The following is a 27,117-nucleotide window of genomic DNA, read 5'->3' on the forward strand; positions in this document are numbered from 1 at the left end:
CTAGGGCATTAATAATAAAACTTTTGGGCAGTAGGCTTGCATTCGCTATATTACTTTTCGTCATTATTCTGAGAAGCCTGGTATCCACTAAACACTTGCAAGTGATGTTGCGCCAATTGTTCATGCAGTGGTTGATGACGATGGGGAATAATGGCTGAAGTGCGTGTGCACCACAGGTAATGGGGGAACAAGAACAAACCTTTGTAAGGGGTTGGAGCATTGGCCGACCAACTCGCTACGCTATCCGCATTGTGCGACCACTGGTTGTTCGTTTGCTGTTCTAGAACTCTTTATTACTCATAGTAACAGGATAAACAATCCTTGCAAGTGTTAAGCCGTTATGATGCTTCTGAGCAGATTGACGAAAAATGGCATAGCAAATGCCGGCCTACTACCCAAAATATATTATTATTGCTCTAGTGGGTATCAAGCAATTGTGTTTGCAGTAGTTACCGACTGAGTGTTTCGAAAGGCTCTGAGAGGCCACTCTTGTAACTTTCGCTCTGACTGAGCTGGGCCTTCCGCGCAGGCCTAGTGTTTTTTTTTTAGTTTTATGATATTAGTTACGAACACCGGTGGCGGCGGTGCCGAACAACTACAGTGCCGCGCATTACCCAAGTTTTGATCTCTGAACAGCTTTCGCTGTAAAATATCATTTCACTTCAATTCCGGCGTCGACCTTAGTGTCCGTGTCAGCATCATAGCCCGAGAGCAAAAAAGCATTTTTGCGTGACTAGAAAGTTGAAAAAGATGCAAATAGAATAATAATGAGAAAGCTGAGTTTGAGTGGGGATTGAACCCGAGTCATCTGTGAGACGAGTGGTTGTTCCACCATACTAGCACGCCTCTGCTGGCGCATATAGTGAAATAACGTCCACTGGTCGGAAATGCAGATAAAGCAACTTTCGTGCTTTAAAATACACACTTCTTGTATAGATGCTTCTCAATACTTGATGAAACATTGCTCTATTAAAATGCAGCTCACGTGGACATTGCCATCATGCGTCAAAACGGAAGATTAGGATAATGACTTCGCTGTTTGAAGCCAGTAGCCCACTGCAGAAGCCACACACGCTACTGCACCCTTAAGGCCACTTAGTGGTTGCATAGGCCGTTCAAAAATCTTTCGTACACTAAGTGTTCAAACTACGCAGTGGGAACCAAATATCACTATCGCGTTAATCTATTAAGTTGACGCTTATGGGCCCTTCAATTTTGAGTCTTCTGGCCTTTAAAATTTATCAGAAAATGAGCGAATGGGTGACAAATGTTTTGGTCTAGCTTTCTGCGGCAATAGGTATATCACATCTGGATGTACAATACAGCAAAACATGGCTTAAGTGTCGGCTTAAACATAACTGAGATGTAAAAAAAAGCTATACGTTTGTAATGCACATCACTTTAGCTTTACTCACTTGGAAAAAGTCATTGAGGAAAGCAGATACAGAAACACCACTTTCATTGGGATCTTTCAGGCTTGGAAGTAAAACAGTGAAAGCTCTCACCATTTTTGTATTATGCAATCTGAGACCTTTGTGTGCAGCGTTTGTACTCATTCCTTGATTTTTTTGTGTATTAAACCAAAATACTGAAAAATTGATATTAACCCTCTAAAGCATCGCGAGCGACGTAAAAACAAAAAAAGAACATATTGTATTGCGTGTATTCCGAACATCTGAAAGAAGAAGCCAGGTGTTTGTTACGTCACAGTGGTGGACGCTGCCCCTTGTGGCATATTAATATTCTTGGACAATACAGGTCAAGTGCGAATGAACATGCGGCACACGGACATAATACGTTCCTTAACTCAGTCTGCATGAAACCATCGGCGTAACGGCCGCGCATGCGCTTTTGTCAACTTAATGCTGCACCATGCACTTATCGACCACCTGGCACTCTATTTTAAGGTATGAAATATGAGTGTATCAGATATTTCGGCGAGCATATAAGCATACATCACTTTAGAGTAGCGCCTGAGAGTAGGGCGAGAAAGTCGAATAGCGGTGCGTACTTATATTTGAAGACAACCACTACAAAAGGCAAAACATTTGAGAGGCAGAAGCAGAGAGAATAAACACAGAAACGAAACTCCGTGTTCCACGTATGTGTTCACCGTCTCTGCTTCTTCTTCTCAATTTTTTTTTTCTTGTTTTCCGTTCATAGAGCGGCTTTGTTCGACTTTAGGCTCGTAATAACTTCCGAAGCAATAAACTCTCTGAAGTTACAGATCTGGTATTTTTATTTCCTACACAGTATTTTTTTTTTGCAGCCTTAAGCGTGTAAATTGGCATGTCGCCAGAGAGACCACCCAAGCTATATATGTAAACTGGTAGCGTAATTTCTGTAGAAGCCCATTGATGCAGTACTCGGCGGCCCGTTGCCACTGTCGCTATCTGCGTTATAAGGGGACAACTAACGGCAAAGACTAAAAAAAAATAAAAGATTACGCCACAATTAGAAGCCGAAGTGACGCCGCGCATTTGCGCAACATGGCGCGAAATTTGAATTTTTTTTTCATTGCAGACGTGTTACGTGTCTTTATTATTACGCAGTTTTATTGCGTGCACCTTGTGTCTCGCTGATCGCATACGAGATAGAAAGTGAATAAAAAAATCAAAGACTGTAAGCAAGGTTGATTTATTAGCCAAATGACAGACTTGCGATATGCACAAGAACCTTCACAGAGGCAATAGTGAGAAAACTGTTCCCGAAAACAATAGCATAATAGTTCGAAAACTTACGTTGCCCAGTCGTTGAAAATCATCGTTGCAGGACAGTGGTTTTGAAAATATAGCTTTGACAGCCGTACAGTACAGCATCTCGTTGCTTAGTTTGTCACGTTCACAGTAACCAAAGGGAAAGGCACGCCAGCCATGCGCCAAAGAATTCAGTCGGTAGCCACAGGAGCGGCTATCTGCATATTCTGTGTGCTAGCTGAGCACGAAATTCTTACACCTGTAAACAGCACTAAAGAAGTATACTACTGAAGCTGCGCACGAGACCACCACATAAAAGTGAGCGACGTCGCCTCGTTTATATGGTAATGCGCTGAGCTCAAAAACACGCCGAACTAAACTCATGTTATGATAGCATATTGCCTGGCAACGCCCCCGAAACAGATGGCCTATATTACCAAACTGCCTGCATGTGCTCGCTGTTTCTGAAACCAAACAAAGAAAATTGGCCACTTAACCACATATCAAAGACTAAATCTCTAATACTGTAATCTACTAATTTTTGGTAACCAATAAAAGAAAAACTTTTGAAAACAGTTGTTTGATTACTTTTTGTTTTATTTATTTGTTCCTTCCTCACCTTGACTTGCTTTAATCGTCAGGCGGTTGTTGAAGACTGTCGCAATAGGCCTCGAACTATAATTTGTTCCACCTTTCGCAACCCATTAGACGTGTACACCTTTCTGAAAGGGTTTTAGCTGAACACCCTACATGAATTGTGTCCTGCAAATTGAACATCAGGGTGTTAGGGTGTTTTTATACCTAAACAACTTTCTAGGAGGGTGTTGGAAGGGTGTGTGCCACCTGGTATATTGGCTCTCACAGAACCTCGAATTGGTAGGCACGAGACACGATATTAACAAAGCTGCAAAGGGAAATAACAGAAAAAATGTTTTGGTAAGTCCATCTCTTAAGAGGCTAGTATATATATATATATATATATATATATATATATATATATATATATATATGTGTGTGTGTGTGTGTGTGTGTGTGTGTGTGTGTGTGTGTGTGTGTGTGTGTGTGTGATTTAACACAACGTGACCTTCTTCGTCACAGGGTGAGTTGGACTAACGTAGATGTTCAAACTTGGTTGCTGCCGCGTCCATCTCGCCTTGAAAGAGATGTTTGCAAGAGTGAAAAAAAAAACTGCAAATGCTGTGCACAAAACGCGACTCTGCACACCCAAAAATCTGTGTGGGTCCATATTTGGTTCTCATAGTGTGCTGGCGAGTTCTCGACGTGTGTGGGGCCAACCAAGATTGCCACTGTTGTGGCGGAAAGGGCCCGCACCGCTGCGCGTAAGGGAAGAGTGTGCCCTTAATGGGTCGGTCGGCTCTTTACCTTTTATCTTCGCTCGTTTCCCTTCATCGGCCTTCAAGTTGTAGGTGAGCGTAAACACTTCACTTTGTACGTGAACGTGGAAAAAAAGAAAGAAAAAAGAAAAGACACTGTACACGTATGAGTCAGTCAGAAAACAAGCATGGTCTGCAGTTATGAATGTTGCCAGTTTCCTCCTCGCTTATCTCCTGGAGGCAGGAGAGTCTTCCGGAATCCTCGTTGATACCGGGTACTAATGTCCTGAATTTGAAAATAAAATATGCCTCACGCTGTTCACGCTCGCACCTATTTGAGAAACCGGACTGTTTAAAAGAGTTACACCGATATTTTGAAAACTTTGGTTTGGCTGGCGCAGACGTCGAGACAAAGGTAACTTGAGCAGGGAAGTGGCGTGGTATACGGGTGATTATTTAACCGCATGCAGTCAAAATGACGTGTCTGTTTGGGCTATATACTCTTGCCTGCGGATGTTGCATTGTAACACGCATATACATTACTGGAGGCACAGATAAGGCTTTCAGTTATGCATGATTTGAAGTCCGAAAAGTTCGATTTTGACTCACGTGTTGTGATTATCTGTGGGCATACCTTCAATCAGGGTGCTTCAATCATGGTGCATACCTTCCGCGGGGATGGCACCCTGATTGAATTTCGGAGGGGTTTGTTCTTGCTCTGACAAGAATGTCCTCCAGCTTTTTATTCCTGCGGTACACAACGTGAGGTGGCTCCGCAAAAATGTTCGTGGAGCCACCTACTAATATAAACAAGCATAACTTTGGTTGCCGCAAGGTTATAAGTAAGAATGTAGATGCGCTTTCACATAACAACTGCTTATTAAGCCGACGTTTCAGCGGAAGCGCCGTCTTTTTCAAAGCGTAATATTATTCACATATTTTCGGTGTCTTTTGATAGCTTGTCGAGACAGACGGGAAGGGGTCAGAAGAAAATTATGAACAACGACGACAACAACAACAACAACAACAACAATGACGACGACGACGACGACGACGACAACAACAACAACAACAACAACGACAACAACAACAACAACAACAACAACAACAAAAGAAAAGATGACGGGGGAGGAACGTTGGAAATAGTAAACTATAACTGAAAAAACCTAGGAGAAAAAAAACAATACATACACGGCGGAATTAGGAAAAAGCACCATCTCAGCAGAGTAAAGCGAACGTAAAAGAGCAATGCCATCATTGTCAACAATACCTCCCACGCACCCTCTCTTCCCACAAGTGGACAGTGTGACCGCCGTTTTTGTATTCCACCTTCGTGTGCAATCCGCTGGCGGCTTGTCCCCCTTTCAAGTTTACGACAAATTGGGGGGGGGGGGGGGAGGAGAGAACTTAAGCACTTCGAGTGCACGTTGGTGGCGTCAGAACGTTGGTGGTGTCAGAACTTGAAAAGCCGGTAATTGTGGTTTGTTCATACTTGTCTTCTTACCCTTACCCTCCTCTCTTGACAAGCTTCATCGACGTGCTCGCACTTTGGTATAAGCTCGCATTCATAGCCCGAATTCCGCGTCCACTATGCGACGCTCATCTTGCTTTCACGCCTCTTTCTCTGATTATACTTTGGTGGTTAACAACTACAGATACCGTAATGTTTATTTCAATACATTTATCGTGAATGTTAGTCGATGGCATGCAGATGTACCAAGCTTCCACAAAGGTACATCTACGTTGAACGGGGCTATAGGTTCCAAACACTAAAACATCCATTTGGCAACCCCTACTTTATCAATCTACAGTAATCATTTATTTTCCTCCGTGAAAGCACATTTTGCTTAGTGTTGTATGCCGATTCCAATAGTGGGGGGCACCACAATAATTTCACAATGAATGTTTGCTGTTATGTTCTTCTTATTAGGTATTACACTAGTTTGTATATATCAAGGCTTGTGTGCATTATGATTTCCCTTGCTTGCTCATAGTCTGAAGGCTGTTTCAGGAGCATGCAAATGATAAAGATATGGCTACTGTTGCGCTACTGTGTTTACCTTAATAACAACTTCTCAACCGCTTCCTTCAAAATGTATAATTTTTGGGGTTAGGGCAGTACTACATTGTTTGTACACATTGTATATGTGATAACTTTTATTATGGGGCCCCCAGGCACCTGCATAAGTACGCCAATACGAACAGTGTAAACAAAACTTCCCTTTAAAGAAAAAAATTGTTGGCGATTATAAGGTTAAACAATGCCTCGTTGCTTACTTTTGAAATAGTCGTTAGCTGTGTATGATTGGTTTAAATAGTCTTCGTCATGCCCACAGCACAAACTTTTTAGCGAGGCAACAAATGACGCAAAAATGACGCATTGTGTAATGACCACTTATGCTTAAATACGTAAAAAATGGGAGAATAAACAATTTGCGTGACGGCGTGTTCTTCGCCATTGGTTCTCTGGCGTTTAAAAATTCCTGTATGCCAAAAAATACCCTGCTTGTTGTATAAAGTACCCACATCGCAATAGTACAAGAGTACATTCTCAAGATTTAAATACCTAACTATGTGTGTTTACGCAGCTCGTGGCAAACTTCAGCCCCTCGGCTGTCATCGAGCGAGAAAAGTGGGTCTCGAAGCTCCCTGCAATACACAATTAAACAAATAAGCGGTCACTTGCCTGGAACTTGCAGCATCACAGCAGTACTTGAACAGAAGAACATGAGAGGTGGGAGCTGCTTGTTTCATTGAAACAAAGGAACCTTTCTTCAAAGAGTTAGACCGTTTCGCTTGGAGCTGCAGTACAGTTGGAAGACAACGCATAGGTGGAATCTGAGGTAACGAATCACACAACAGGGACGTTAAACTTGCAAGGTGCTCACAGAAAGTAACGCACAAGATGACAAAATCACTAAAACGCATCATCACACGGCGAATAAGCCCCGGTGAGTCATGGCAGAACTCGTTCAAAGGCGAATGCATGAGGTGCGCATTTGCACACTTTGTTGGAAGAATAAGAGTGAGAGAATGCTAATGTAGAAAAAATTCACAGCGAAGCGCTGAACCATTTCTTTCCCCGCGTAGCGAGGACCAGAGGTCCCAAGCATGCACTGTCGTGGTCTTGGTTGGAATGAGGGCACGGGGTTTGCAAGTGGCACCGAACGTATACGCACGCCAGGCGTAGTGCTACGCATACAGCATGTACGCAGTTGTCACTCCCTCTCCCTCCTCTCGTAACATCTTTCGTGGCCTTCTCCTCTTCTCAAAGAATCTGCGTGCAATGATCGTGACATTATCGGGCCTTTATTTGTTGCCCTGAATAATCAATTCTCTATGCTCCCATGTGGTTGCAGAAGGCAGTGCAGGTTTACCTTTTCGACGAAGCACGTCTCGTCTTCGAGAAGCTTGTCAAAACGACTTGCGCTCGAGCGGCGTTTGACCGAGCAAGGGTTTTTGTAATAAACTTAAGCTTTTTTTTTCTCAATAGCTTCTACACAGGAGTTCGTGCTGTCTGTAGATCGTGGCAGTAGTGCGTCCATTGATTGACATTTATTGTGGACGATATGAAGTGGTAAAGCAATGTCAAATCATATACAGTGCGAAAAAAGTTATTTTCAATTAAATTTTCTCGATTGTTTTAGAGTGTCCCGAAAATGTGCCAATGTCTTGATCATTTCCTTGTTTGGGATATCTATGGCATCGTAATAATAGAAAAGGCAGTACAACCGGCACGTTGCCCTCTGTGCAGGCTTTTGTTATGCAAGCATGGATGCAGCTGAATTCTTGCACATGCACGGCCTGTTCCGGTGGTCTGATGCTTATAATGCTCAACTGCAGACCCGCATGTTGTAGGGTTGAATCCCTGCCGTTCACGGCGGCCACATTTTTGGTGGAGGCGAACTTGTTCGAGACCTGTGTACTTAGACTAACGTGCACGTTAAAGAACCCCGGGTAGTCTAAATTTCGGCAGTCCCTCAGTACTGCATTTTTCACAATTGTGCGATGGCTTTGGGACGTAAAGTGAATAATTCTTACTGCAAACATGGGTTAACACCTTCACAAACGGCATAACACACTTTTTACCCCACACCCTTTTCTTAGGGTCTACAAGTGGTGAAAAGAGTGTTCAACCATTTAAAAAGGCGTAAATGTGAAACCCAGCTTTTTTACACCATTATCGGCCTAACAAAGTTTACTCTAATATATACAGCACTCTTAATTTTTTTAAACAATAAAAAATATATATGTGCAATACATTTGTTCTATTTTAACCGTATAACATTTACATAACAAACACCTAGAATAAGTCCTTTTTTAGCACTCATTTTAAACGTTCAGTGGAACTGCCACCCGAAAACAAGCCGCCTAACAGGTCACAGGTGCCATGTTGGTAAACAGCTTGCTGATTTTTTTTTGTTATCATTATGACAAATGTTTTTTAGGAAAAAAACACTGTGCAGAGGTAAAGGCGAAGCACCTAGTTCAACAGCTTGAAATTCAAACTGAATACGAAGTAAGGCAAGCAGGTAATTTTAAGCGCTGGCTCATCTCAGCTAATATGTTTCTCTGATTTTTTTTTCATGCGCACTACTTAGTTCTAAATTGAATGCTTCGCCATTCGTTATTTCTTGCTTTACGCCGACGTATTATCTGGTAGCACACACTAAAAAATGCAAGCAGGATTTGGCGTCAGACCACGTGCAGGGTGTACATAAGCGGGGGAGTGTCAAAGAGGATAAGGTAATTAGAACTGCCCCTAAGGGATACAGCACGAGTGCCTAGAAAGTGAAGCCAAAATGGGATAAAGCCACTTCTGACGCTGTAATCGGTACCCTGTAGCTTGTTCGAATGTATGCGTGGCACGCATATTCACCGAAGTCGTGTTCAAGTAGACCATTCACCTGCCAATATACAGACCTGGTTTGCCATTGCCGCTATAGCTGGTGGCGTTTCAGTTGTGGTGGTTTTTGTCTCAGCTGTATTGCTTTACTTTTCTCTTTCGTTTCCAAGAGCTGCTTATTCAACGTACTGTCGCAAAAAGCAATGGTACATGTAAACCACCACACTTGACATCCGACAGTGAGTGTATATACTGAAAGGCCACTCACGGAGTTCCAGAAATATCAGAAAAGTATGGCCTCGAAACATTCAGCAAATACAAAACATGGCCTCCGTGATATTTATACGCTGGTTTTAGCTGCTGGCCGCTCGCTTACAACAACAAAAAAAGGCTGAATGTAGTCGGCACTTGGTTAGAGAGAAACGATCAAGCGTTGAATACAGAAGGCAGTGATACTGTGTCTATTTGTACCTTTAGTGTTGCTCCTGACTGTAAAAAAAAATGTTTTGACGGTAACTTCATAAAAGTGGTCATGAGGTATGCAGAAATACAGCGCGTATTTCCTTAGGACTACGTTGTGGGTACATAATAAATTCGAAACAATTCCATGCACATAAATTTTCACGGTATAAAGCATCCTACTCTTTATACAGGTTGCAGCAATATGCGAAAGCTTCACTGAAAAAAGCCACTTTCATCTTCATTGATTACAATATAAAATCTACAATTTAAACTAATTGATTAACATTCTCCTGCGGAAATAAAAAGGTGTTTCCAATACAATAGAATAAAAAAGCATGCACTAAACGGGTGAAGTATGCACTACGGAAAAGATATTGCTGTCGTTTTGCTCTCTTAAAGGCAAAGCTTAAGGGCCCGCAATTTTTATCTACACAGCATGCCTTTACATTCTATATTAGCAACGCGGGGAAACTCTTGTCGCTGCATGCATCCAATGCAACGTTAAGTATCGACGTTTCTTGCGATTACGGGTGCTCACATGGGCGGACCATATCTGACAGTCTTCCCGCAGAACTGCGCTAAAGTCATCACCTTCACTGTGAGGATATTTAATTGTCACAATTCCAGCTTTTGTTTCTACTTTTTTGTTTATGATGTCCCAATTCATAATATATGTAGGTTTCAAAGCAGCATAACTACAAAATCTTTGGCAGTGTAGCTCTGAACCTCTGAAATGAGTGCATATTACGCACGTGAAAATTACAGTACATTTACTATATTTTGTTTTTAAGTAAGGCGGTTGATTATAGTGCACATTTCCAGCATATGAGATATTTCAATAAGTTTCAAAGAGCATTAATTGTAGAATTCGTTCAATAAAACTAAATATTTAGTACAGGTCTCGTCATTCGCAGTACACATACATTATATGCATGACCATCATCTTCGAATCAACGGTTCCAGTTGAAAAAATTTATTTTCCAATGCATGCCAAAGCTTACTAGATAGTTAAAATTGTTGGAGGCGTGTGTATCCGGTTGAACACCTGCACTTGAACAGTACACATGAAGTGTTCCAAATAAAGACACGCACACATAGTCAATTGAGAAAAATGAACACAGAAAAAATTGTATATCGCCTAAGTATTTCTAGCGAGCTAACAGAAACTTTTTGAAAACAACATTTTAATGCAAAGAATTTCATAATCAAGTGTTTCACAAATGTTGTCCTCCGAACGACGAGTTTCGTTCAGACGAACACGAAAAGCAGCCAATTTAGCTCAAGAAATTCTAGCAGTGCTGGCTCTCTAAGTTGCCTAAAATTGATTGAAATGTGGAGTTTAACGTCCCACAACCACCATATGATTATGAGAGACGCTGTAGTGGAAGGCTCCGGAAATTTTGACCACCTGGGGTTCTTTAACGTGCACCCAAATCTGAGCACACGGTCCTACAACATTTCCGCCTTCATCGGAAATGCAGCCACCGCAGCTGGGATTCAATCCCGCGACCTGCGGGTCAGCAGCTGAGTATCTTAGCCACTAGACCACCGCAGCGGGGCTAAGTTGCATCCAAGCTGAATCCAAAAAGCTCGAGGCTTGAACCTTAACCGGCGGGTTCATGAAGACGGCACGGGGGCTTACAAAGTACACCTTGGGTGTGTCTAAAGCAAGAGCCAATAAAATTTTTTGGGTGAACTAATATTTTAGTTTAGTGGGTGAACTAGCATTTTAGGGTGAACTAATAGTTCGATCATGTGTGTTATTTGTTCTTACGAGTAGCGCAATGCTTCTCCAATGTGAAGAATTGGAATTTTTTAGAAAAGTATGCTTGAAATGACCCGGCAGACAGCAAATACCATTTTATACACATATTCCCATCGTTGTGAACACACTTTTCAAGCACGAATTATAGGTCGCATTTTAAAAGACGTGCGCAGTTTCTATGTGATATATCCTAACATCTGCCTCTTGGTCATGCGTATCAAGGTCGTCGATGAAACGCTTGTGCTAATGCCACATATCTCCACAATAGTTTCATTACCGTGAAGACTTGCCATTCATTTTCACTACACACACTACGCATCAACCATTATTTTAATACTTATATGTTTCACCTGACATAGTGCGCAGAACTTTAAAGTCGTTATACAGCCACACACCATAGCCATTGTCCTTATCCCTTGTTCCATTGCTTGCACAAGCAACGGCCACACATCATCACCATTACTATCATCATCATCATAATTTCTAATTGCAGAAACACGTATATAGAAGTGTTCCAATACTCACCGTAGACGGCTAAATAGAAAGCTAAGTGGATGGCGTGCATATTAAGCCCCATTCCGATTCTTACGTAGCCGGCCAAATAGCCAGCGTAAAAAAGCCAGCGCAAAATAGACAGCTCCGAGAAGACCACACCGTAGACAAATACAATGCAGGCTACTTTGCTGTCTAAGCAAAAAGGCGGCTCAGCCAATTGCTCAGATAGATCAAATCTCGCCGGTATGGTTGTCTGCACACAAGCAGACACTTTTCCAGACGCTCAATGTGAGTACGGTTTTTTGTTATTGAAACACGAGAAAAGCCAGAAAATACAACTATTACGTTTGTTTATTTTTGCTTTTCTTCTCGACGCGAGGTGGTACATCGTCGCGTAAAAGCCGTGCCCAAGTGTTCCTATTCTCAGAGAGCACGGGCTTGTTGCTGTCCTATAAGCAGTCTACGTTGACTGTCTACGTGCTGTCTAATAATTGGAACACAGCCATATTTGCACCCCGCGTAAATTGTGCAAAACGAGATAGCATGTTTCAGTGAGTGGTGCTCAGCCACTAGATGAAGTTGAAATAGAAAGTTATCTACTTCTGAATATCGCTCGCATTCTGTTTGCCTTACCCGATAGTAATCTAGGAAAATGATGCATGTCAACGTGATTAAACGTTACCACTCATTGCACTAATGTAGTGCTCAAGTGATAAGCAACACCGCAATGTCGAAGTTAGTTCATATCTTTGACGTAAGATGGGAACGCCACAGGCATCAGTGTGTGTTTTGCAACAAAAGCGTGACAAAGTGAGACTGGTATGAATAATGAAAAGCAAGAATAAAAAACAATTTTTTGTTGCTATATTTCTTTCTTGATGTCATGAAATGAAATGTAGTATTACGTTTACAATACCTCCTATGTTTACTAAAAAAGTGAAATTTACCCTACTATGTTTACCTAGAAACAACAAAGCTGGTTATCTTATCAACATAACATGACAGTCCCGAATTATGCTAAATCTGTTCTTAGTGTTTACAAAGTAGAATCGAACTACAGCTTATAGGTTCAAACCAAACCATGTTTCCTAGCTTGAAAATATGAATCAAAATCGAATGCCAGCTTGATTTATAGTGATGAGTCCCGTTAACACATCCGTTATTCTACAAATGGGAAGTGTACAATGCATCGACTGCTCTAAAATGTACAAAAAGTAAATAGAATAAATACCCCTCTATATCAAGAACATAACACATGATTTACGGTCAACGTCAACAACCGCATCAATAAAGTATGCAGAAGAGCGTAATGTGTGAAGAAGACATAATGCAATCTTTACTAATTGGTAATATGACAAATTACTGTGAAAGGGCATTAGCTCCTGGTTGCATTGTTATGAAGCTTTAAGCGGCCGATGCTACGCCCACAACTCTCATTTTCTTGCGGAAAAGTTGAGATGTGTTTAAGAAAGCACAGTCCTGGAGGCAAATTAGTGGTCGCAATCCGGCTATCGCGTTGCGCCTTTCAAAACATGCCCACCATGTTTTAGGCCGTTATTCACACTAAGAACTCAAAAATACGGCGACAAATTTGTCCCTAGTGAATGGTTTCCCATGATGTACCGTGGCGCGAACAAGGTTACTGCAGTATGCTAAGACCTGAAAGTAGCATTGCTTGTATTCTAAGTTTACTCTATAAAGAGCAGCCGTCATAATCCTACAAAACCACGCTGGCTTGTTAGCTATGTCTTCATCCTTGTAATGCACTTGATAACGTATTACGCCAGAACATGACATTTAATTTGTAAATTTATGTTGGCGTTGATTGTTCTTGCGTTTCCCCTTCGGCTTCATGCACCTTTTCTCAACACCGGTTGTAATGTGCGCGTATTGACCAGGTGTTTTTTTACAACGTGATGTTGTCCAGCTAATAAAGACTGACATTAGAAACTTGAGAGTGAAAGCTGCCTATGGCTAGGAGAAACGAAAAACTGTTTGGCATTGGTGCCACGAGCGGTATCTATACAATTTACTATCAGTTACGTCAATCTTATCCCGACTGCGGTGGCTGCATTTTCGATGGAGGCGGAAATGTTGTAGGCCCATGTGCTCAGATTTGGGTGCACGTTAAAGAACCCCAGGTGGTCGAAATTTCCGAAGCCCTCCACTACGGCGTCTCTCATAATCATATGGTGGTTTTGGGACGTTCAACCCCACATATCTATCTATCTACCTAAGTCAATCTTAGGGTTGTGTTCGAACACGCGCGCCATTGGCTGCGTCGTGAGAGACGTCGACCATCCCGTTGCAGCCGGAGGGCCAATCACGCGAGCACAAGTTTCTACTGAGACCTTCAACATGTTTGAATCATGGGGAACGTACGTCCCCACGTCCAGGTTGTTAGTACTTCCCCACGTCCAGGTTGTTAAGAAATTCGTTTTGGCTCTTCCTTACAAAGTTCTTTAGGAAATGCAGTGATTGAAATACAAAGACAACTGATATTCTCTTGGGAACAGTTTCTGACCTAAATATTGCAAAGCCGCATTGCGAAAACAGTCCTGTAAACAGCTGGTAGTACTTTTGACAATGAATATGCATGAAAACTGTGTTGAACAAAAAGGACCAGTAGCTGTAGCTTCATTTATGGTTTTGCTTTTGCGGTCATTGTAAAATGACTTGATATGGAGTGATTGGAATGCAGCCAGCAACTTTTGAATCTTAATTAGGTTACTATTCTAAATATTCGATTGGCAGGCCTCTCACATTGTGCCGTACACCATGTCATCATGGGGAACATTTGATTGCTAATCTAATCACATTTCTTGAACAGAATACTTGTTAGACGGTCATGGTTTTAGAAACTGGTTTATATGTTAAACACAACTTATTCTTTTTTAAAGAATTATTTTGCATCTCGCACTGATTATGACGTTGATTGCGTTGTCGTCGACTTGAAAGAAAGTCCTCCGTACCGTATGATACCATTTACTTTTTTATTTTTATAAATTCAAAACTGTGAGACAAACATTTCATTAGGAGCAAAATTACGCAAGAAATGTATAGGAAAGCACGAACAACAAAAGCGCGCACTCACAAAAAAATTTTAAGGGGGAACTCGAAGTGAAGCTCGTCCTATGTTTGTGTTTTTCACGCACGTTCGCTCATTAGATTACCGAATCAACAAACTGACTGTCCTTCGAAACGTTTTCAATGAAATAATTGTTTTTTATTCAATAGTACATGACCCGCAGCTCGAAATGGTCAAAATTTTGGCGATTGTAGTCACATCTCGTCAGCAATGTCCTGAGAAGCTATTTGCATTGCATCCCCATTTACGCTATTTTGTTGATTAATATTTTCTTAGTCATTGCAACACATCTTCACGCTTGTTTTCAAACTCAGCCTTATCTCACCCTCATTACTTGTTAGCACTCAGGCTCAAGATTGTCAATATTCACTAAAGCAATAAAATGAAGGTCACTCAAAGACCAGCACACTGTACTAACCGCGCTCACACCAATAGCCTGCCAATTTTCCATTTTTATGTAAAACTCACAAAATAATTTGTCTTGTAAAAACCCATAACATACCAGATGACTAACGCGAATGACACTTTCGGGATTTTCAAATGGGACATTCTTTGCGATGTCTTTCCCGTAATGCTATGAGGTGCGCGGGGCGCATATGCCCCCATGACTAAATGACGTGTATTTAATGAACTGCCTCGTCAATGAGCGTTTAACTTGCATATTCGACTCGTTGGCTTTAACACACATTATATTTAGGTTGGTGCCACTGCCTTACAAACCTTACCAGAAGCTCTGTTGTGACACTAGGTCAGCGGTTTTCACTCGACAAAGTACTGCCACGAGTAGGAAGCTCGACAGTAGTTTCTTTATAAGCATATTAACAACCAAAGGAAAATCAGTGGCTGAATCATCGATTCTAGCATTTGATTCAGTGATGAAGTGGCTTGAGACCGATGCCTGTATGTACAATGAAACAACTTGTGTTTCATTTAGAATCAGTGTACGTGAACGCGGATGGTGCAGTCTGCCTCGGCAATTGGCACAAGAAAAAAATTGGATGATGCTTTTTTTATTTTATTCTGTGCCTTCGTGAGCTATACTTCGTTTTCCTTTATTGGCTTGAATTTCTTTCCATGTAGGAGGTTGGCTTAAAAGTGAAGATACCGCGTAAATTGAAGGACAGCCTTCGTCTTTGTGGTGCTTGTCACTTACGTTTGTCATACGATCACACCACGACGCACGAACTTTAGAGTATACCCCGCTGGCGAAACAACCGTGAGTGCAACATGAGCGTAGCATGGAAAACACGTTGTACAGGATATGCAATCGCAATTTGACAGGATATGCATGTCGCGAAATGTTGTGTGTATAACTTGCTACCCTAGTTTCTTGAATGTTGTATTTTATTCCATGCTATGATACTCATTTTGCGTGTTCAAAATAAGCCTATTCAGAGCATCTATCACTGGTGGTCGATTTCAAATGGCGTGGTATAGTAAATTTAAACGGTATCAGAAAGCGATATTTTTGTTAACAAAAAAAGCCCGTGTATACTTATGACATGTCTTGTGTCGGTTTGTTAGGTCTCAGTGAAAAGCAACAATGCCCGTTAGCATTGTTCATACTCCACATCTGAGGTCTTTACCCTCAGCTCTTAAGTTTATTTTTCAGGCACTCGCGTTTTTCAAGCTTCCTGCTCAGGTGGCGAACAACTGGCGCGCATGAAAAGTTATAAGAGCAATGATAGCACCTTTTGTAGTCTGTGAAGTGTTTCTTTATTCACAATATCAAGTTGTGCCGTATAGTGCACTCGAAAAAGCAGCTGGCTAACATGCCGATAAGCTCTCAGATTTGCCACAACATAACATTAGCAAACATACATGTCGGAGCAGTGAACTGCGTGAATGTCCTATCCTTGTCTATTAGCCGGCCGCACAAGGCAATGCGGCAGTTTGGAGTGGTCTGCCACGCAGCACAAGATGATGGGACAACGGATGTAGTAGCAGCAAGTGCAATTGGCACCACACGCCTGTCCTGCTTGCAATCCATTGCACTAGTTAAGAAAAGAAAAGAAAAGCAGTAGCATTCAATAAATGTACTGTTTCTTTCAAATTATTAAATAACTGCTTGCCCTTATTAATAAATAGGGGCAAGCAGTTTTTCGCAAGCTCCAATCCAATAGCACGGTTACTCAAAAAATTATCACATCATAACAAAGGAGTGAATAATTATGCGCGTGAAAAGCTCCGGAGGTTCACCGGAAAAACCATGCGTCTTCCGTAAACTTTTCTCAGTACATCATCAAAGGTGGTTAGAACAGTGTGTGTGTTCGCTATTCCCGCAAGCCATGAGGCACGCAGTGGCAGAAGGCGAAACCTTCGCACGGAGTTCCAAACAGTCGAAATACCTCGAGTACCGTATCGGCTGCAGCTGTGGTCGGTGAGATGGAGCCGGCCGTAAAGAAAACGTAAAGCGAGAATGAACGGCCAAGCAGTTCTGCTGTGTTCCGCTGTGCATGTGAGCACGATTGAAAGAAGGCGCTATTTGTTCCCATGCATTTTCTTCGGAGGCCAAGGACAGAAGCCATATAGCGCGCAGGATTGGCAATCTTCGCATCGGCAAGGCTGGGACGCCGACAATTACCGTTTGCTGACGACGTTTCGAGCGGGAGGATTTGTTCTTTCCAGTTGAGACACTAGTGTAAACTTTTAAACGAGAATCCCTAACATGACCATTGTCCCTAGTGACTGTACATGTCGCGATGCTACTTGAAGTATGTAATCATTTCACATTGCGAAGACTCGGTGAGCCAGGTGCATTCAGTTATTATTGAAGTATACTGAAATTTGTGTGTTGACCGGAATACATGTATTTAATCCACTGGGCACACAGTCGACTATTTACGGCACGTCTCATGCTGCAGTTCAAGCACATGTTCGACCTGTGAGTGGTTTCAGCGACGCTACTCGTTTTTCCCACTACACCTGGAGACAACCCGGAAGGCATACAAGGCACACTTTACAGCACAACGCCCGCGCACCTCAAACGAGTGTGGGAAGTTCAAACGTTTACCGCTCAATTACCAGCAAGTCCGGTGAAACTATCACTGTAAATTTGGCACTTATTGAAAGTGCAGGTAATCTCTTGCGTGGCACGGACGTATTGCAGTGCAAGCAGACGCTTCATGCATGAGTACAGATTCGTCTTCCAATCACAGATGGAAGCGTCCATACGATGGTGGTAATTCACTGAGCCATTAGTACCGTATTGGCTGCCGCTTTGGGTGGTAATTTGGAGCCACTCATAAAAAAAGTCACAGCATATTTACAGAGGGAATGATGATGAGTGGGGCGGAGCGTTCGTTTGTCCCCCCGCCCCTCCGCTCAGTCCATCCGTGCATGTTTCCTTGCGTCCGATCGCGTTCGATAATGCCGACGGGACGTGCGTAACGCCGACGAGACGCCAGCCAAGAAAACTGAGCATGAGTGTCTTTAAGGTGCCCGCCACTATGCTTGGTCCATGCCCCAGCAACTTCTGCTGGATTACCGCGTAAGGCGGTAATCCAGCAGATTGAGAGAGCCATTCCTTCTCCACGTACCTTAGCACAGCCCACGCAGCAGTCGATGGGAGAGTAGCAGTACGGCGCCATCTAATATATCTTAAATCAAATGCAGTCTGGGTGTACTTCAAGAGACGGCACCGTCCATTATAGTTTTTGAGATACTGCCTTATTTTCTTTCTCATCTCTTCTCTTCCCAATTACGCGTGACGCATGACAAGGTAAGGCAAAGAGGAGCTTCGCCCCTACAAAACGAACGGCCAAGCAGTTCTGCTGTGTTGTATCTGCAGTGCGCGTCTGCGCTATAGAAAGATGACACGGACGAATCTGTAGTGCACGCTGCCACTTCGTGGATGAGAACAAATATGTCTCCCAATCACGCATGAGCTCTCCATATGACGTTGGTATTACACTTAGACTGTTTATTCGAACAATAGGCGACATTGGCACCACCCTCGCGGCATATTTACTCGCCTTTGCAACTGGAGAAAAACCAAGGGTATATCTAATTTCTACTGACGTGTACCATGTATTATTACCTAGTAGAGTATTATTACCTCGAATTATAGCAGCTGGGAGGACGGGAGCGGCTGCGTCAGCAGCACGGGTAAGTGAGCTCTGCACATATATACCTATAACTTTAGCAAATTTAGTTCTAGGAGGATCAGAGAGGTGTCTATTTGTTCTTGAAGTTACAAGGAGTTCATCCGCTACAAATACTGTTATTACAAACGAAAACTTCAAATTTTAGGAGCGGAAAACAGTGTGAATCTGTGAAAACAACAACAGCCGGACCATGTGTTTTTTTACGATCGCCTGTAGCTTCGTTAATATTCTACCGGGAAACTTCTTACTTACAAAGTTGAAAGTCCTTAGGGTAGACCTGACGCTGATCAGGCTAGGTTAAATAGTTCCAAAGTTATTCCGCAATCAAAATGAAGCCTATTCACTAAAAAGAATAAACTGGTAATATCACCTCGTCAGCGCATTTAACTTTTGTCCGCTTAATATAATAATAAACAGCACCCCATAGGCTACCAGGTGGCCCAACTTCATACACTCTAGGCCCTTAATTAAGGTGGTAATCAGCAAAGTGCTCATTTCATTAAAAAATTTTTCAAAAGAAGCTACAAACGCCACCGAAAAATAGCTATTACCCTCTTTTAGAACACAACAGTCCGGTTTTTTCCTTGTAAAAATAATTTTGATAGCTTAAGGTAACCGGAAGATACAGAGTTAGAAAGAATTTAACGAGAACTGCTAATAAACGTGTGGCGCCCGCGTCTTCTCTCGCCCTCGCTCAGAGGAGGAGGGTGGCTCACTGCTCGGGAGAAAGGTACGCCCGTCAGATCAAAATCTTGAACCATGTTTCTTTTTTCCCTTACGATCGCTTATAACTTTTGTAATAACCTACCGGGAAACTTCTAACTGATACAGTGCAAAGCCCTAGTTGTAGACCTGTCGCTGCTCAAGTTTCTTTAAGATAGGAGTAATAGTACTGGAATTATTTTGTGACCAAAATCAATCCTAATCACTAAAAAGATTAATTTGGTAACATCACCTCACAAACGAATTTAAATTGTGTCCGCTTAATATATTATTAAACAGCACCCCATAGGTTAACCGGAGCCCCAACTCCGTACTCTCTAGGCCCTTAATTAAGGGGGTAATCAGCAGAAATCTCAATTCATTAAAACATTTTTTATAAAAATAACTAGAAACTTGACTGATACACCACTGAAACCTACCTTTAGAACATAACAATCCGCTTCTTCTTGTGAAAAAAGTATTTCGATAGCTTAAACCAACTAGAAGGTATGCAGTTAGAAAGAATTTAAAGAGAAACGCTAATATGATAATACGGCAAGCGGCGATGGCGTAGTAGTTAGAGCATCCGGCTCGCATGCAAGAGGTCCGTGGTTCAAATCCCGGTGCCGCGCAGTTCCCAACCGGATTAAAAAAATCCGCGTGTTGATGGAACTGCATTAAGAGGCCTGGGGTGCGGCCTCACCGGTAACCACCACCGGGAACGCACTCCCTCACCAGAGCAGGATTGGCCACCCTGGTGCAGTATCTGGGAACGCACTCCCTCACCAGAGCAGGATTGGCCACCCTGGTGCAGTATCTGGCCACTACCTCCCACATGCATACGTCAAATACCTCGCGGCCCTCAGTACCCAGCAGCTGCGAAGCAACTGAGCACGGCGGCGGTCAGATCTGCAACGCAGCAGAGGGTGCTAAGAATCTCTGGATCCGGACAGGCCGCCATTGGAACCTGAACTTGCAACGTTTAACGCTAGAACCTTATCTAGTGAGGGAAGTCTAGCTGTACTATTCGAGGAGCTAGAAAGTGTTAAATGGGATATAATAGGGCTCATAAAGGTTAGGAGGACAGATGAGGCCTATACGGTGCTACAGAATGGGCACGACTTTTGCTATCGGGGCTTGGCAGACAGAAGAGAACTGGGAGTGGGGTTCCTAATTCACAGAAACATAGCTGGCAGCATAGAGGAATACTATAGCATTAACGAAAGGGTGGTAGGTATCGTAATTAAACTGAATAAAAGATACAAGATGAAGGTAGAACAGGCTTACGCGCCTACATCCATCCATGATGACGCTTCAGTTGAAAGCTTCTATGAAGACGTGGAAGCGGCAATGAGTAAGGTAAAAACACAGTATACTATAGTGATGGGCGACTTTAATGCAAAGGTAGGAAAGAAGCAGGCTGAAGAACAGGCAGTAGGAGATTATGACATCGGTACTAGAAACACCAGAGGAGAGCTACTAGTAGAATTCGCAGAACGCAATAATTTACGGATTTTGAATACCTTCTACCGAATTCGAGAAAAACGCAAGTGGACATGGAGGAGCCCCAATGGCGAAAATAAGAACGATATAGACTTTATAATGAGTGCACACTCAGGAATCGTGCAGGATGTGGAAGTGGTTGGCAAGGTACGATGCAGTGACCATAGAATGGTACGGGCTCGAATTCGCCTAGACTTGAAGAAGGAACGACAGAAACTGATACGCAAAAAGCCAATCAGAGAGCTAGCACTGAGAGGAAAAGTACAGGAATTCAGAATGTCGCTGCAGAACAGGTACTCGGCTCTTAGTGAGGAAACCAACCTTAGCGTAGATACAATGAATCATAATCTGACGAGTATCATTACGGAGTGTGCAGTGGAAGTTGGAGGCAGGGTAGTTAGACAGGATACTGGCAAGCTTTCCCAGGAAACGAAGAACCTAATTAAGAAGCCCCAAATCATGAAAGTGTCAAGTACCACAGACAATATATAGAACTGGCAGAGCTTTCGAAGTTGATTAATAGACGTAAGGTATGCGATGTCATCATCATCCTCATCAGCCTGACTACGTCCACTGCAGGACAAAGGCCTCTCCCATGTTCCGCCAGTTAACCCGGTCCTGTGCTTGCTGCTGCCAATTTATACCCGCAAACTTCTTAATCTCATCTGCCCACCTAACCTTCTGTCTCCCCCTAAACCGCTTCTCTTCTCTGGGAATCCAGTCAGTATGCGATGTAAGAAGGTATAACATGGAGAGAATTGAACACGCTCTGAAAAACGGAGGAAGTGTCAAAGCATTGAAGAGGAAACTTGGGATAGGCAAAAGTCGGATGTATGCACTAAGGGACAAAGAAGGCAAAATAACTACAAATATGGATAGGATGGTTAAAATAGCGGAGGAGTTTTACAGAGATCTGTACAGTAGCCAAGACAACCAAGACCTTAATACTATAAGAACTAGCAGTATCCAGATGACACCCCACCAGTCATGATAGAAGAAGTCAGAAAAGCTTTGGAGAGCATGCAAAGAGGCAAAGCTGCTGGTGAGGATCAGGTAACATCAGATCTGCTGAAAGATGGAGGACAGACTGTGTTAGAAAAACTAGCTACCCTGTTTACGAGGTGTCTCCTTGCGGGAAGAGTACCAGAGTCTTGGAAGAACGCTAACATCATCTTAATACATAAGAAAGGAGATGAAAAGGACTTGAAGAATTACAGGCCGATCAGCTTGCTCTCTGTAGTATACAAGCTATTTACAAAGGTAATTGCTAACAGAGTAAAGAAAACATTAGAATTCAATCAACCAAAGGAACAAGCAGGATTTCGAACAGGCTACTCAACAATTGACCACATTCATACTATCAATCTGGTAATAGAGAAATGCTCAGAGGATGACCAACCACTATACATAGCCTTCATAGATTACGAGAAGGCATTTGATTCAGTAGAAATATCAGCCGTCATGCAGACACTGCGGAATCAGGGCGTAGATGAAGTATATTTAAACATTCTGGAAGAAATCTACAGGGGGTCAACTGCTACCATAGTGCTTCATAAAGAAAGCAGCAGAATACCAATCAAGAAGGGTGTAAGGCAGGGGGACACAATCTCCCCAATGCTATTTACCGCGTGCTCACAGGAGGTTTTCAGAAGCCTAGAATGGGAACAGTTAGGGATAAGAGTTAACGGAGAATACCTTAGTAACCTGCGCTTCGCCGATGACATTGCATTGCTGAGTAACTCAGGGGACAAATTGCAACTCATGATTACGGAGTTAGACAAGGAGAGCAGAAAGGTGGGTCTTAAAATTAATCTGCAGAAAAGGAAAGTAATGTGCAACAACCTCGGAAAGGAGCAGCGCTTCGAGATAGGTAATAGTGCACTTGAAGTTGTTAAAGACTATGTTTACTTAGGGCAGGTAATAACCGCAGAGTCGAACCACGAGATTAAAGTAACTAGAAGAATAAGAATGGGGTTGAGCACATTCGGCAAGCACTCTCAAATTGTGACAGGTAGATTGCAACTATCCCTCAAGAGGAAGGTATATAACAGCTGTATCTTGCCGGTACTTAGCTACGGAGCAGAAACTTGGAGACATACAAAGAGGGTTCAGCTTAAATTGAGGACGACGCAGCGAGCAATGGAAAGAAAAATGGTAGGTGTAACCTTAAAAGACAAGAAGAGAGCAGAGTGGATTAGGGGACAAACGGGGGTCAAGGATATCATAGTTGAAATAAAGAAGAGGAAATGAACATGGGCCGGGCATGTAGCGCGTAGACAGGATAACGGCTGGTCATTAAGGGTAACTAGCTGGATTCCCAGAGAAGGGAAGCGGGTTAGGGGGAGACAGAAGGTTGGGTGGGCAGATGAGATTAAGAATTTTGCGGGTATAAATTGGCAGCAGCAAGCACAGGACCGGGTTAACTGGCGGAACATGGGAGAGGCCTTTGTCCTGCAGTGGACGTAGTCAGGCAGATGACGATGATGATGATGATGATGATGATGACCTCGAATTTCATAATGCATATTTTTTCGATTTTGACGACGTCTGTGTCATAAGCATTTATTATTTTGTTCTCTTACAAAAAAACTGTGTCTTGCAGATGCTACGTTCGGTGTGCAACGTTTTTACCACTCTAAATTTGACACTAATTTCATTCCTACTTTTCTCCCGCTTTATTAAAAGCATTGTGACTTTGTTTCTTATGTCTAAAACGCTATTAGGCACAAAAAGACACACACAGCCCACGTTTTCTTTATTTTTCAGATATCTCATGCAAAACAAAGATCACGGCTGAAGGAGCTGTCCCAGGCAAGGCTTCACCGACGTACTCAATTGTCATAAAGAGTGTGATAGTTTGACTGCATACCACAGAACTTATCGTGCACAACTTATGTCAAGACCTCATAGAACTCGACTGCTGACACATTATTTGGAAAATCATTTTGAGCTTATCAACAGCATCACGAGATATATAGTAAATATTGTTCTCACAAAGTACGGTTGTTCTAGCTATAGCAGCATGAATATCAATGACGTGTTCACCATAGCTGTAGACAACCGTGCTCATAGGCTACGATTTCACCTATGGCATAGTCATCACTCTCAACGCTTGTTACCATACCAAGCAAGGACCTTTCGAAAACATCATGTCATGATTAGAACAAGGGCGCTTGTGTAAGATAGCTGTCACAGGGGAGATTTCACTGACGTAAGGAACACTCGGGCACACTGGTTTAATTTGACTGCATAACACAGAACTTATCGTGCTGATCTAAGGTGAACACCTCAAAGAATATGATGTCTGAAACATTACTCCTAAAATCTTGTTGAGTTTATACACAACATCATTAGACATATAATAAACATTTTCTTTACAAAGTACGGTGGTTCTGGCTTTATCAGCTTAAATTGTGATGACGTGTTCACCATGCATGTGGTCATCCAGCACATCAGCCATGATTACATATATGGGCTTATAACTACTTCTTAATGTATTACAGAATGAATCGAGCAAATAAATTACGAAAAGGAAACCGGAATCAAAGACTGGAAATTCGGGTCCTGCCAGTTATATCATGGTAAATTGGCTGCTTCATAATTTATTACACTTCCACCTACTGCTTTTTTCTACAGTGCTCGACATCACATTAAAGGCTTAACTGCCATCCCTCGATGGCAATGGCTTTGATGAAAGGTTTTTTGAAGACATAACTAACAAAGAATTGGAAACTATGATATATTTTTGTACAGTTTTGCTTTCTGTGCTTCATGTTCAGGACATTCGCATGCAGGTTCGCTGGTTTGACGGGGAGCGAGTTAGAGTCAAATGAATATAGGTAACGTTGGTAGAGAATCCCGTCTTTGACTGGGAACAATTGTAGAGACGTGTCTTGAAGCAACCTCTCTCTCAAGCTTGTCTATGACAGCTTGTAGAGAAATGTCTCGGCATTCTCTGTTCCCAAGGTTGAGTAGCTGCGACACAGAAAAAAACATCTGCCATGGTGTCAGTATGGGCGGCTTATTTCACAGGGTAGCGGGATAAACAATCCGCACCTTGATGCGACCACACTGTTTTATATGTTGCGACACATTTGTGTTCGTGTACACGTAGAGAAAAACGAGTGAGGCATCCTTTGGGATCTATGGAGATAGGTCGGCCATCAGAGCACGTTGTTATTGGTGACGACATAAAATCGGCGCCCGTAAAAGTATGAACGAAACTTGGCGACTGTCCGCAAAAGAGTGAGGCACTGGTTCTCCGTGAATAAATAGTCGTGCTTTGACGTAGATAGCAGCCTGCTTGCATAAGCTAAGTCCGCGTTAGGGTTTCAATAACATTGCTCCTATTTAGTGCCAACTAGCGTCAGTGAGAACCTTGGTTGAAGCTGATGGATAAAAATGAGCTAAAATTGGCGGTGTTGTAAGCAGAAAAGTGAACTGGGAAAAAGTTAGGCTAGATCAGCGCCCCAGGAAAACGGGGCGTCCCTCTTCAGGAGCTTTGGGAGTGGGCGCGCAATGGTTGCGAAGTCTTTAACAAAGCGTCAGAAACAGGAGCACAACAATAGAGAACTGCGAACCCCCTTTATGAAATTCAGAACTCGCAAACGCGTAACGACGCGAATTATATCGGGATCCAGGCATGCCCCAGCGATATCAATCAGATGGCCATTTACGGTTATTTGACAACGAGTGAAGTGAAATTTCTAAAAGTTCATTTTAGGTCCGGTTCGACAGAAAACGTCTAGAAGTGCTAACAGACGATGGAACATTAATGTCCTATAGATAACATGAGCAAGAGAGATAGAAGAAGCAACGCCGGGAGGTTTGGTACTGGCAACATAAGCAAATAAACCACTAGAATCACTGCAGCATTCTTTTGAAAGTGCACCATGGCCGGTGCGTTACATAGAGCGAAAAACATCACCTTAAAGTAATAGACAGTTAGGAGTGACGAATGCAGTCTCTTCGCGGTTCATGTCGTCGACGGCTATCCGCGAATCGCCGGAAAAAAAGGTCCATAGCAGAAAAATAAGTATCATCATAAAGCCCGTCTAAGGCGTCGTTGATTCTGGGCAACGGGTTAACGTCTTTCTTCGTAATTTCGTTGCGATGCCAATAATCTACACAAAAGCGCTACGTTCTATCTGTCCTTTTGACCAGGATGACGGTAGAAACCCAAGGGCTGCACGAGGGCCATAAAATGTCTTATGCATGCACCTTTTCTACTTTTTTTGTATTACTGAACGCTCGTACGCGGAAACACGGTATGAACGTCAGTGAGTGGGAGTCGTATAGCCATTATTGAGGTCATGAGTAACTAAAGTCGTTCAGCTGAAGAACGTTCTGGCGAAGTCGCAAATGTCACGGTACGACTCTAGAACGTGACGGAGAGCTTCAGCTTCATCTGCAGTGAGATCAGACGGCACCACGCATTCAAGGTGGACGCCCCATGAACGGGATGTAGTTATACTACGGTCTTAGCTGCAGCAATCATTCACAGTGATGAAGGGCTCAACAGTAAGGGCTTGTGGGGCACTGGTTTCAGTTAGGCAGATACCTTGAGGAAATCGTGTGCGGCAATGCCATGTGTAAGCATCACGAATTCATGTAATCACCGTCACTTGCAGGTGGCGTGGAGATTGGGTCGGCGTGTGTAACAGACGTGTGCGGAAGGCTTAACAAATCTATGCAGCAATAGCGCCTTTGAATTGGGTCAGTCGGATCAGGAATCAGAGGTATCTTAATGTCAAAAGAGATGGCTGAACAGTCCATAAAGGCCTAGTGAGCGGTTAGAAAATCCACGTCTAGAATGAGATCATGAGAGAAATTTTCGATAACGGTTAAAAGAACAACAGTGCTTTTATATGCCATAGTCGCACGGGCAGAGCACCTCCAATAATCGGGGCAGTTCCGCCGTTCGGGGACCCGTATACTACTGTGTTCAGAGAGGGCGTGGCAATAATTGAAATCAGCTACAAACAGCATCACTCACGATGGATGCGTGCACCCCGCTATCTATTAACTTGCTCATAAGTAGATTGTCTAAAGTAATGTCTAAAAGATTCCAGGTGGTCGGTAACGTTAAACAAAAATTTTTTCCAGAAGTCGTCGTCGATG

At 42.8% G+C, this 27,117-nt stretch overlaps 1 protein-coding gene and 1 long non-coding RNA gene across 2 annotated transcripts in view; one reads left to right on the forward strand and one right to left on the reverse strand.

Moving 5' to 3' along the window:
* Window positions 1-3,188, reverse strand: part of LOC142769245 (uncharacterized) — an 86,572-nt gene extending 83,384 nt beyond the window's left edge. Inside the window, exon 1 of the mRNA XM_075872329.1 lies at window positions 2,742-3,188. Within this exon, the coding sequence (XP_075728444.1) occupies window positions 2,742-2,819 (78 nt within the window). The 5' untranslated portion in view covers window positions 2,820-3,188. The remainder of the gene's footprint in view (window positions 1-2,741) is intronic.
* LOC142769246 (uncharacterized) overlaps window positions 1-24,379 on the forward strand; it is a 35,899-nt gene extending 11,520 nt beyond the window's left edge. Inside the window, exon 3 of the long non-coding RNA XR_012885725.1 lies at window positions 23,764-24,379. This is a non-coding gene — a long non-coding RNA (uncharacterized LOC142769246). The remainder of the gene's footprint in view (window positions 1-23,763) is intronic.
* The last annotated feature ends 2,738 nt before the right edge of the window (window positions 24,380-27,117 follow it).

The sequence above is a fragment of the Rhipicephalus microplus genome, chromosome 8 (genome assembly GCF_043290135.1).
Source record: "Rhipicephalus microplus isolate Deutch F79 chromosome 8, USDA_Rmic, whole genome shotgun sequence".
Lineage (NCBI taxonomy): Eukaryota > Metazoa > Arthropoda > Arachnida > Ixodida > Ixodidae > Rhipicephalus > Rhipicephalus microplus.